Source organism: Zootoca vivipara, chromosome 16 (assembly GCF_963506605.1).
Source record: "Zootoca vivipara chromosome 16, rZooViv1.1, whole genome shotgun sequence".
Taxonomy (NCBI): Eukaryota; Metazoa; Chordata; class Lepidosauria; order Squamata; family Lacertidae; genus Zootoca; species Zootoca vivipara.
In genome coordinates this window covers 36,080,042-36,092,411 of record NC_083291.1, presented here as the reverse complement: position 1 = coordinate 36,092,411, position 12,370 = coordinate 36,080,042, and the positions used below count along the sequence as shown (strand labels likewise).

General features: G+C 45.2%; 1 protein-coding gene across 1 annotated transcript; it reads right to left on the bottom strand.

Annotated features, from left to right (window-relative positions):
* Positions 1 to 1,868: 1,868 nt before the first annotated feature.
* On the bottom strand, positions 1,869 to 11,720 carry ZGLP1 (zinc finger GATA like protein 1). The gene is made up of 5 exons (XM_035097468.2): positions 11,188 to 11,720; positions 5,828 to 5,922; positions 4,601 to 4,694; positions 2,956 to 3,087; positions 1,869 to 2,835 (listed from the first exon to the last, which is right to left on the bottom strand). Exons 1-5 carry the CDS (start codon positions 11,718 to 11,720, stop codon positions 2,805 to 2,807), a joined length of 885 nt encoding a protein of 294 aa, XP_034953359.1. The 3' UTR covers positions 1,869 to 2,804.
* Between the last annotated feature and the right edge of the window lie 650 nt (positions 11,721 to 12,370).

Genomic DNA, 12,370 nt, shown 5'->3' with positions numbered 1-12,370 from the left:
AAAAGTGAGGAAAAAGGAATAGCAGAGGTGGGTCACATACTTTATATCCTCAGTTGCTTCCACTTCTTAGAAGATCTATCAGAAGGTCGAAACAAAATAAAAATCCTTCCAGTAGCACCTTAGAGACCAACTAAGTTTGTCATTGGTATGAGCTTTCACGTGCATGCACACTTCTTCAGATACCAAAAAAACCAGAGATGTTCCTATTGGGTATAATAGAGGGTGAGGTACCCAAGAAGGTACTCAATCTCTTTCTCTACGCAACTGCAGCAGCCAGAACAATTTATACATCAATGTGGGAGGACAAAAAGAGTCCTACAAAAGAAGACAGGCAGAACAAGTTAATAGAATATGTGGAGTTAGCAATGTTGACTGTAAAGATAAGGAATCCGGATGAGTCTGATATAAGAGAGGAGTGGGAATATTTTGGAGAATATTTAAAGAAATACAATAGCCAGATAAATTTCCAAGTAGGGCTAGACATATGAGCAGCAGCTAAAAACAGCTTGAAGTGGGGTGGAAATTAAGGAAATGCAGCTCCACAAGATTAAACAAGAACCCATGGAGGGATGTGCGGGGAAGTCGAAGAATATAGGATAAATTATGATAATTGTAAAGTGGATGTATCAAATTATGGAAAATGCATAAATAAGTAAGCAAGCAAGCAAGTAAGTAAGTATAATGTGAGTGGTAGACACACATGTGAGTTCAACACATACTGTAACAGTTGCTATTATTGGAGCATATCTATTGAGAAGGAAGTCTGGCTGACTTATTGATCAGATACCTGGTCCAGCATTCTTCTATTTTCAAGTCTTTGTACCTGGCATTGGGATTTTGTTGGTGTACTGGACACCCCACTGGCTAGAAAATTTCCTGCCTGACCTAATGAAGGTTGCCTCATATGTGGCACTGAAGACCTTAAAAGGCTTTTGGTTGGGTAACTTGTACATACACACCAAGTAAGTCTTGTCTGTGGCAGCTTGTTTCTTATGTCTGCTATGACAACTGTGGTCCTCTATCAAACTACATCAGGCCAAAATGCATCTGGCAGGACACATACTGGATCTGGCTTTCTGTCCTGGGGTAGGGAGGTGGAAATAGAAGGGAATTAATGATGGCTCTGTTGTCAGAGGCAGATTGGTTATCCGATTCAGTTAGACCTTTGGGGCACTTGGGGGGGGGAGTAGCATGGATCAGTTTCAGGGGTTTGCCCCTGTAGGGCTTGTTGGGTCCAGATCATTTTCCGAGGTCTCTTGTGGAATTTCATACCATTTTACTAGAGCAGTGATTGACAAGATTTACATCACCTGGACCGGTTCACTCAAGCGGATATCCCTCCGTGGGCCGGATCGTGCGCGCGACGACGATTTCTGGCGTCGGCATCTGTGCAGACATGATTTCCGGCGTCTGAGCATGCGCAGACGTGACTTCCGGCACTGCAGAAGCGAGTCCCCGCACCGTGCTGCGCCAGTTTAGCGCAGCACATGGGAACTCGCCAAACGGGCAGCTCGGTTTGGGGGGCTGGTTAAACGACCCCCATGGGCCGCCTGTGGCCCATGGGTCTTAGGTTGCCTACCCCTGTACTAGAGGCCCAGGTCTCTGCTTAGAAAACAGCTAGCCACCATCAGAATCCCAAGCACATCATGAGCTCCTATTTTGCAGGCTTCCTCTACTGTTATAATAAGGACTACAAAGTAGTACAGTAATTGCCTAACCACACCTGAATTCAGTTGTGTATGTCTCAGGCTACTTTTCCTGCCTCCCTGCCCATTCAATGCTTTATTCCAAGTTTGACTCAAAAAATACCGGTAGGAATTAAAAGAATTTCCCACACTCAGTTACAATAAATAATATTTATTGCAGAAGCTTATAACCAGCAAAATAACCATCAAGAAGTTCAGTACTCTTGAACTTGGGATATTAAGTGAAAAATTACAGGAAAATCAGAGTAATTGCTTTCAATTTCACAACATTTTTTATGTTCATTTTCTTTTGGCTGTGCTATGTAAGGGAGAATACAGAAAACAAATACTTCAAATATAAAGACTATTTACAAAAATAAATACCACTTTGAAAAGAAAAGTGCCACATGGCACAATCCTGGTTGGACACACTTTTTGAGACACACTCAGAAATGCTGCATGTTGTACTAACAATGGATATTCATCAGCATCCCCAACAAATACTTGAATCAAGTATATAAATATTTTGTATCATAAATATTATATATTTACACTTGCTGTATTTAGTGCAATAGAAAACCATCAGGAATTCATGAAAGAGCTGCATTTCATGTCTTTTAAACAAACTCCCTCCCCCACCACAACTGCTCAAGGACTGCTGTTCCCAAAGTTTACAGTTTGTGGAAATGTTTCTTTGTACTTTCCAGTCCATCACTACAAGAACTATTAACAAGAAGGCAGCAACCCCAAGTGCTAAAAGGCTGGGTGGGAGTCACTGCCTGAAATTGCAATTTCAATATGTCCATCCTCAATGGGAACATCGCATTCTGTTCCAACATATAGTAGCCCCAATTGCTTATGAAAGTTAATGGAAGCAAACACTTTTTTCCTTGCCAAAAACATCCCCTTCTTTCCTGCCTCCTCCCACACACTCCAAACAAACACCCAACATAAGGCATAGCACTGACTTCAAAAACAAAAGCAGCATACAGACAAACAAAGACAAACAAAGAAGAGCCCTTCATCCACTGAACCTCCTAATGACCAATCTACCAGGCTGTTCAGCCAGACCCTTCAGACGAGTCGGCCAGATTAACCAAGAGCTGTTTTGATATCCAGCTAACTGCAAACCCTTAGAAAGCTTCCACATCTAGAAATGGAAAGAAAAGAGAGCCCTTAGGTTTTTTTCCTACCGGTGAAGGGCTAATGTAGGGCTGGTGTGTTTTAGAAGCTGCTTCTCCCGCCGCTGCCCCTTAATCACCCCCTTTACCTTTTCCTAGATTTCTCCTGGGCAGCAACTAAATGAAGCCTGCGTCCACAACTGGAACAATGAGAAAAGGGATTTCCACCATGCTTTGGAATATTCCAGCACTGGAAACACCGGATTCTGTACTTTTTGTACCTGAAGGTCAAAAACAGAGTTGATTAAGTCATGTGGCAGGTCATTCCATTCATTTAGGTCTGTTTGTAGTAACCTTCCCACCCCAACTTAATCTCCCAGTTAATTCCAAATGGCATGAAAGTGGAGATGCATCATTTTTCAGAGGGGTGTCAGGTGAAACATCAGGCTAAGGATCCCAGATGCCAGGAAATAGGAAAGAGAGGTGATGGTGGAATATGATATGGGTCAATTAGAGCACTGGGCCAGAGACTGCAATGGCCTCAAGTGCTGTGGCCTGTTATATACTGTAGTATGCCACAATTAAGTAGATAATTTGTTACAGCTTGTTTCTGCACAGTGGTAACTGTTAGACCCTTTTAGATGAACAAGCCTTGAACAAACAGGTTAATTTGTTTTATTGTAGGAGGCCCTGGCAATACATACTGTTCTTATGTGTTACTCTTCAATGCATAAAATTTTGACCATTGTAGCTTTTTAATTTTTATAAGCTGCTTTGTGGTGTAAAGTTGGGTATAACTTTTTTTCATGTTTGAAAAAAGCTCAGATAAATGCTTTCATATTGTCATGCGGTTCAGATCATCACTTTTGTCTCATCATCGCTTTTTTGGGGGGGCGGGGGTGCCTATATAGTAAAAAATCAAAAATAAATGGAGAGAAGAACGGCAGAGTTTGTTAGACATTGTTACACAGGTATCTTAGCCTATTGAAATATTAAAATAATATTAGCAGTTGCCACAAATGAGGGGTGTTTAAAGGGGAAGAATAAGAAAGAGTATCTAGGAGTCAGATCACTGAGGATAAGCTGTAAGGGTAGATACTCCTGCATTCTACAAACTTATGAACAGCACTCATGTTGGTTTCTGGCTTATGTGATTTAGCATGCTCTTTGAATGCATGTTAACACTTGCTGTGTCTGCTCCAGCCCATCTTTTAACTCATGAATTGCTTCAGACTTCCTGTATAGTGGTGCCTCGCAAAACGAATTTAATTCGTTCCGTGAGTCAATTCGTTTTGCGAAAAATTCATCTTGCGAATTCACAGTTTCCCATAGGAATGCATTGAAATTTCTTTTTTTTTTTTTTGCCCATAGGAACGCATTGATTAAATTTCAATGCATTCCTATGGGATACCGCGATTCGCAAGACGAATTTTTCACAAAACGAATTCGTCTTACGAGTCACCATCAGATCGCAAGACGCATTCGTCTTGTGAAAAATTCGTCTTGCATGGCATTCGTCTTGCGAGGTACCACTGTATTTAGCGATGCAAATTCTAGCTGTTGCTAGGAGAGCTGCAATGGCTTCTAAATCTGTTTGTTGATCTCACCATAGGCTTCAGAGAACAGAGAAGAGCCGTTTTCAGGCTGCACGGCAAGTTGTAGTCAGTGCTGTTGTGTATTATCTCGAATACACCCTTCCTTTAAACTTTTTGCACTGCCAGAAGATATGCTGGGCATAACTTTTAAGGAAACCAACAAGAAATATGCCATGCCATTTCAGCAGTCATAAGGTACCTAATGCCACAAGCATTACAGAGGGGGGTCCCATCTTCAGCATCTCTCCATAGTGGTGTTTTCCTGGTCTTGCAAGACGCACAGCACTTATCCCCTTAAAGACAAAGGGCAAGTGGGTCAAATAGCAGTTTATAAGCCACAACCCTGGGTGGTACTTAATGGATTAATACATATCTCATTATAAACAATACTTAATGTTTATCAGATGATCAAAGCACCTCCCTCTTGCATATAGTATTAATTTCAAAGAGCCTGACATACCTTATTTGGAATATTTCTTAACTGCACTTCATCAAAAGATTCCAGAGCAGCATATCAAAGTGTGAATAAAAGTTACTCTGATCAGCTGAGTTGTGATCAGACTAACAGGTCAGAACTGGCTCAGATGATACAGCAGCCAAGCTTCACTTGCCTTTCCTACAGTAAGCCCTTAAAGTGTTTAGGAAAGTTGCACATGGCTACACTTAAAGGTAAAGGGACCACTGACCATTACGTCCAGTAGCGGACGACTCTGGGGTCACGGCGCTCATCTCGCTCTATAGACCGAGGGAGCTGGCGTTTGTCCGCATAGTTTTTCCGTGTCACGTGGCCAGCATGACTAAGCCGCTTCTGGTGAACCAGAGCAGTGCACAGAAATGCCATTTACCTTCCCACTGGAGCGGTACCTATTTATCTACTTGCACTTGAAGTGCTTTCGAACTGCTAGGTTGGCAGGAGCTGGGAGCTCACCCCATTGCGGGGATTCGAACTGCAAACCTTCTGATCAGCAAACCCATGTCCTGTTTATGGCTACACTTAGTTCATCACAACCCACCATTAAGGCATACTGAGTATTTAGAGAAATAACCCCCCCCTTTCAAACTTGTGGGTTTATTACAGCAACCACTAAAGGCATGAAGTGACTCTGGGATGGATGGTTTTCTAAAAAAATAAATGAAAACATTGAAATAGAGTAGGCATCCATTTACTTCCTCTCATTCTCTCCCCCTCCCTTGTTTTTTTGTTTTTTGTATTTAAAAAAACTAGCTTTACCAAAAGGTGAAACAACAACTGTGCATTGGTTTGCTACAGAAAAACCACATGCTTGGCAAGTGGAACAAGACCCTCCCCGCTCTGTACTTCTCCTGGAGAAAAAATTATCACAACAAGTGCTTTTTTTTAGTCCTTAGTATCCCAAGTACTGCCAGCTGATACTACAAGTAATTATTGCCTAAATTATTGACATACTGTGGGTAGAGGGACATCCTTCTTCCTCCTTGGAACTGGCAGCTTTGCATTCTTCTCTTGCTAAAGGGGTTCGGCTTCTTTTCCCAAGTTTTCCACTGAACACAGATTAGATGTATATTATTTTAGATCTGCTTCAGAAACCTAATTTCTAAACTAATTGACTTAGTTTTGCACTCTGCAGTGATTCCCGAGACTCAAGAGAACCAATAACCATTTTTCTCATCTCACTGTCTTCAATCATTGCAAAACAGGCCACCTTATTCCCATTTTGATGACTGGGGAATTGAGGCTGAGAGTTGTGTCATGCATTCAAGGAGACCTAAACATCAATAATCTATTGCTGAGTGAGGGATTAGAAACCTATGACATCTCCTAGAATCATCATTTGCCACTTAATCCACTTCCATTACAGACAGAAGCAAAATAAGCGAGGTTTACTAGAATTATACCATACAACACATGTTTAAAAAGAAAACATTAATGAATGTGAAAGCCCGTGGAGTAGTAAAATCAGGCCCGGGTATTTAAAGCCTCTAGAGTTATATGCTTCTAGAGTTATATGTAACTCATCCCAGAAATGGAGCTACAATTATATTTACCTTCTCCGACTGAAAATATTTCAGAGTTAAGGCCCCTCTGCCCCATACATTTAAAGCACTATTAAAGGTAAAGGGACCCCTAACCATTAGGTCCAGTCTTGACCGACTCTGGGGTTGCAGCGCTAATCTCGTGTTATTGGCCGAGGGAGCCAGCGTACAGCTTCCAGGTCATGTGGTCATGACAAAGCCGCTTCTGGCGAACCAGAGCAGCACATGGAAAAACCGTTTACCTTCCCGCGGTACCTATTTATCTACTTGCACTTTGACGTGCTTTCGAACTGCTAGGTTGGCAGGAGCTGGGACGGAACAAAGGGAGCTCACCCCATCTCAGGGATTCGAACCACCAACCTTCTGATCGGCAAGCCCTAGGCTCTGTGGTTTAACCCACAGCGCCACCCGTGTCCCTCCCACAGTGCCACCTACGGCACGCACTATTACACCACTTTAAATAATCATGGCATATATATATACTGTATATTACATTTGCACCTCACCTTTCCTCCAAGAAGCTCAAGGTGGTGTACGTACATGCATTCCCTCCTCCTCATTTTATCTTCACAACAACCCTGTGAGGTAATCCAGGTCCTAGCCCAACTCAAACCATGATACCACACTGCCTCTTTTCTCCCAAAAAATCCAGAAAATTGTAAAGGATGCTGAGAGTTATTGGAGTACCCCTATTCATAGAATCATATATTGTGGACTTGGAAGGAACTCCAAGGGTCATCTAGACCAATGCCCTGCAATGAAGTAATATCAACTAAAGCATCCATGACAGATGGCCATCCAACCAGTGCTCAAAAGCCTCCAAGGAAGGAGAGTCCAAAACTTTCTGAGGGATCCCATTCCACTGTCAAACAGAAAGTTCTTCCTGATGTTTAGTCCTTCCATTGAATCCATTAGTCCAGGTCCTACCCTCCAAAGCAAAACACAAGCTTACTCCATCTTTCACGTGACAGACACTCCTTCAGTTGTTTGAAGATGGCTCTCTCAACTCTTCCTCATAAGGCTTGGTTTCCAGACCCTTGATCATCTTGATCGCCCTCATCTGCACATGTTCCAGCCTGTCAATATCCTTCTTAAATTGAGGTGCCCAGAACTTGATACAATATTCCAGGTGTGGTCTGACCAAGGCAGAATAGAGTGGTACTATTACTTCCTTTGACTGGGAAACTAGACCTTTGTTGGTGCAGAATAGCATGAGCTTTTTTTTTTTGCTGCTGCATCACACTGTTGATTCACGTTCAGTTTGTGGTCTACAAAGACCCCTAGATCCTTTTCACATGTACTACTAGCAAGCCAGGTGTCCCTCAGCTTATATTTGTGCAGCTGGTTCTTCCTGCCTATGTGTAGAACCTGACATTTGTCCCTGTTGAATTTCATTTTGTTAGTTTGGGCCCAGTTCTCCAATCTGTTACGAACACACTGAATCCTGATTCTGTATTCTGTGGCATTAGCTATGCTTCCCATAGAATCACAGAATCATAGTCTTGGAAGGGACCCCAAGGGTAATTTAGTCCTACCCCCTGTAATGGACAAATCTTAACTAAATCTCAACGCCACCCAACCTCTGCTTAAAACCTCCAATGAAGGAGTCTAGTCCACTGTCAAACAGCTCTTACTGTCAGAAAGTTCTTCCTGATGTTGATTTGGAATCTCCTTTCTTGTAACTTGTAGCCATTGGTAAAGGTCCTACCCTACAGAGCAGGAGAACACAAGCTTGTTCCATCTTCCATGTGACAGCCCTTAAGATGTAGTTGAAGATAGCTATCAGATCTCTTCCCAGTCCCTTGATCATCTTGATTGCTTTCCTCTGCACACATTTCAGCTAGTCAATAAAAGGTAAAGGTAAAGGGACCCCTGACCATTAGGTCCAGTTGTGACCGATTCTGGGATTGCAGTGCTCATCTCGCATTATTGGCCGAGGGAGCTGGCGTACAGCTTCCAGGTCATGCGGCCAGCATGACAAAGCCACTTCTGGCGAACCAGAGCAGCACACGGAAACACAGTTTACCTTCCCGCTTGGAGCGGTACCTATTTATCTACTTGCACTTTGATGTGCTTTCGAACTGCTAGATTGGCAGGAGCTGGGACCGAGCAACGGGAGCTCACCCCGTCGCAGGGATTCGAACCACCGACCTTCTGATCAGCAAGCCCTAGGCTCTGTTGTTTAACCCACATCCTTCTTACATCGAGGTACCCAGAATTGGACACAGTATTCCAGGTGTGGTCTGACCAAGGCAGAATAGAGTGGCTCTATTACTTCCCTTGACCTGAACTCTATACTTCTGTTGATGCAGCCTAGAATAGCATTATCTTTTTTTGCTGCTGCATCACACTGTTGACTCATGCTAAACTTTCAATCCACTAAGACCCCTAGATCCCTTTCACACTTGGTAAGCCAGGTGTCCCCCATCTTGTATTTGTGCAGCTGGTTCTTCTGTCCAGCTTACATTTGTTCTAACTGAAATTCATTTTGTTAGTTTTGGCCCAGTTCTCCAATTTGTTAGTGTTATTTTGAATCCCCAATCTGTCTTCTGTGGTATTAGCTACCCCTCCCAGTTTGGTGTCATCTGCAAATTGGATGAGGATCCCCTCAATTCCTTCATCCAAGTTGTTTATAAAGATGTTGGAACAACAATGCGCCCAGGACAGAACCATATGGCATCCCACTTGTCCCTTTTTCTATGATGACGAGGAACCATTAATGAGTACTCTTTGGGCTCAGTCAGTCAACCAGCCACAAATCCTCCCAATAGTAACCTCATTCAGCCCACATTTTGCCAGCTTCTCTGCAAGAGTATCATGTGGGACTTTGTGAAGAGCCTTACTGAAATCAAGATACACTACATCAGGCACCCCCAAACTTCGGCCCTCCAGATGTTTTGGACTACAATTCCCATCATCCCTGACCACTGGTCCTGTTAGCTAGGGATCATGGGAGTTGTAGGCCAAAACATCTGGAGGGCCGCAGTTTGGGGATGCCTGCACTACATCCACAACATTCCCTTGTATGTTCCATCATGTACCGGTATGTTATATCAAAAAGAAAGAAAAACGAGACTTGTCTGGCATGATTTGTTTTTGAGAAACCCATGCTGGGTCTTAGTAATCACAGCATCATTTTCTAAGTGCTCACAGACTAACTGCTGAATTATTTTTCTAGGACATTTCCTGGTATTGATGTCAAGCTCACCGGTCAGTTGTTACCAGGGTCTTCTTTTCTCCCCTTTTTGAAGATGGGGACAACATTTGCCCACCTCCAGCCTGCAGGGACCTCACCTGTTCTCCAAGAATTCTCTGTTATAGACAGAGGCTCTGGGATTACATCTGCAAGCTCCTTTAGTACCTTTGGGTGCATCTCATCAGTCCCTGGAGATCTGAATTCATTTAAAGTAGCTAGGGGTTCACTTACCACCTCTTTTCCTATATTGGGCTGCAGCTCACTTCAGGGATATTCCACTCACAGAGCTACAGTTCCCCGAGCAGAGGGATTGATTATTAAACCACTCTGGAAATTGTAGTTCTGTGAAGAGAAGAGGGGTGGGTGGGTGTCCCAACAACTCTCAGCATCCTTAACAAATTACAGTTCCCAAGATTCCTTGTGGGGAAGCCATGGCTGTTTAATGTGGTATAATACATAGCTGCCAAGTTCTCCCTTTTTTTAAGGGAAATTCCCTTATGCTGAATAGGCTTCCTCGTGAGAAATGGGAAAACTTGGCATCTATGTATAATAGTGTGTTAAATGAACATGTCAAAATTACATCACAGGTGTGGTTGAAAAAACAGCAGCATTAATCACTCCCTTCCAGCATGTTAAACAGAATTTGTTTTATCCAGTGTTCTAAGAAAGGGGCAATATATTTTCAATCAGGAAGACATAAGTTGTTAGTTGAAATTGGCTCCTCTGAACTTTTATTCTCAGGATAAAAGGGGCAAAACACCTCCTCCTTCCATGCCATGCTTTCAATCCAATTTGACCAATCCCCGCCATGCTGTTTTTTTGTTTTTTGTTTGTTAAAAAGAGACTTCTAAATAAAACTACACCATGCAAGCACTAATAAGATAAGTCAACATATCCTGTGCCAATAAGATTCACCTCAGTTGTTAACTGACCGGCAAATCTGTCCTTGCCTTTCAGAAATCTAACAAATAAATACAAAAGTGCTGTTATACTAGGTCAGGCATCCCCAAACTGTGGCCCTCCAGATGTTTTGGCCTACAACTCCCATGATCCCTAGCTAACAGGACCAGTGGTCGGGGAAGATGGGAATTGTAGTCCAAAACATCTGGAGGGCCAAAGTTTGGGGATGCTTGTACTAGGTGCTTTTTAATTTAACAAAATTTCATTTTTTCGACTCCAGTGTTATTCATACTGAGAGAAGACTGGAGTTCATTGATTTCATTAGATCTCGAGTATGAATGCAGTTGGAGGTCACTCATTAACTTCAAACATATTAGGCTGCCTGTATTTAGGTCTGGCTATCCTGCAAATACTCTCCCATCAGGCGAAGCGTTAGGCCTCCTCCTCACCACAAGACGTCTGCCTGCCCTGTAGACTTGCTGCGGAGGAAGCCCCATTGAATGGCCATAGAAGCAGACTACAAGAGGTACATCTATGCCTTCTTAGGGCTCTAAGGGGGCGTTAAAGACGAGGCGGAAAAAGCAAAGCATCTCATGAAACATCTCATGCCGGCTTTGCGTTTGCAGCCAAGCAGAAGAGAAACGCAACCTGCTCTTTCCCAAGCTGGCGGGCTGTACCTGCTGTATCGCGGGCGAATGAGGAGCCGACAACCCCCGGAGCTCTTTCTGCAGAAGCTCAGCTGCATCCGAAACGTGACCCCCTGGAAGGCGGGGTCCCTGGCCTCACAGCTCCGCTGGGGTCTGGGCTGCTTGCGGGAGACTCGCCTCCCTGCCCGCGGCGACTCGGCCGCAGGGAAGGCGTCCGTCTCGCGCTGCGCCTCCGCGCCGACTGCGCGCAGGCGTTGGGCTGGGAGCTCTTTGGCGAGGGTGCCAGGGATTCTCTCCCGGGCAGCCGCATCGGCCTCTGCGCGCTCGACCGGATCCGTGGGCTTCGCGCCGAGGCTGACGCAGTGCAGGCTGAGGAGGCTCAGGGCATCCAAAGCGGCGCCTGGAGACGCCCTGGCGCTGCGCCTCGGGCGCGCGTCCCGGTCCGCCGGCCTCGGGGGCCTGTCTGGCTTTCTGCCAATGGGCTCCGGCGGGGAGAGAAGCTGGGCGGTCTCCTGCAGGAAGCTGAGCGCGTTGGGGTCCGAGAGCTGGAGGCAGCAGGCCATGGCGCCGAGGGTCTCGCACCTGCGGAGGAGGGAGAAGCAGAGGGCAGCCCGTCAGCCGGGAAGAGCCGCCCGGCGTCCGAGCGAGCCGCTTTCGCGCTTGGCGATCGCGTCCCCACCTCCCCAAACTCTTTGAAAGGCAAGATCGTGAGCACGTTTCGCCATCCACGCGGGTAGTGTTCCCACGGGACGGCTCTGGGTGGGTTGCGGCCACGAGGCAACGAACCCAGTAAAAAGCATCCCTCCGCTCTGCCCTCAACCCCCCGGGACAGGACGGACGGACTAGTGGCCAAAACCAAGCGCAGCTTTTTCGAGAGCTGCCTGCAGCAATAGCAAACCCTCCAGTGTCGCGGTGTCCTCGAAGCTCGCACAGTTAGCACCCGCGGCTCTTTAACGGTTCCCAATGATAGCCAGTAGATGGAACCCGAGGGCTGTTGCGGCGAGGAGAAAAGCCAAAAACAGCACGGGGGCGGGGCGGGACCGGGTTGGCCAGCCTCGTTAGGGGCGCTGACACACTTTCAGAGCGAGACCGGATCATTCCCTGCGAACTGTCAGATACTTCTAGATCCCCTTGGCCAGATCCCCACACACCACCTGCCTTCGTGCGCCGAGGGCTTGTAGAAGCAGGGACTTTAAACTAACTACAAACAGTT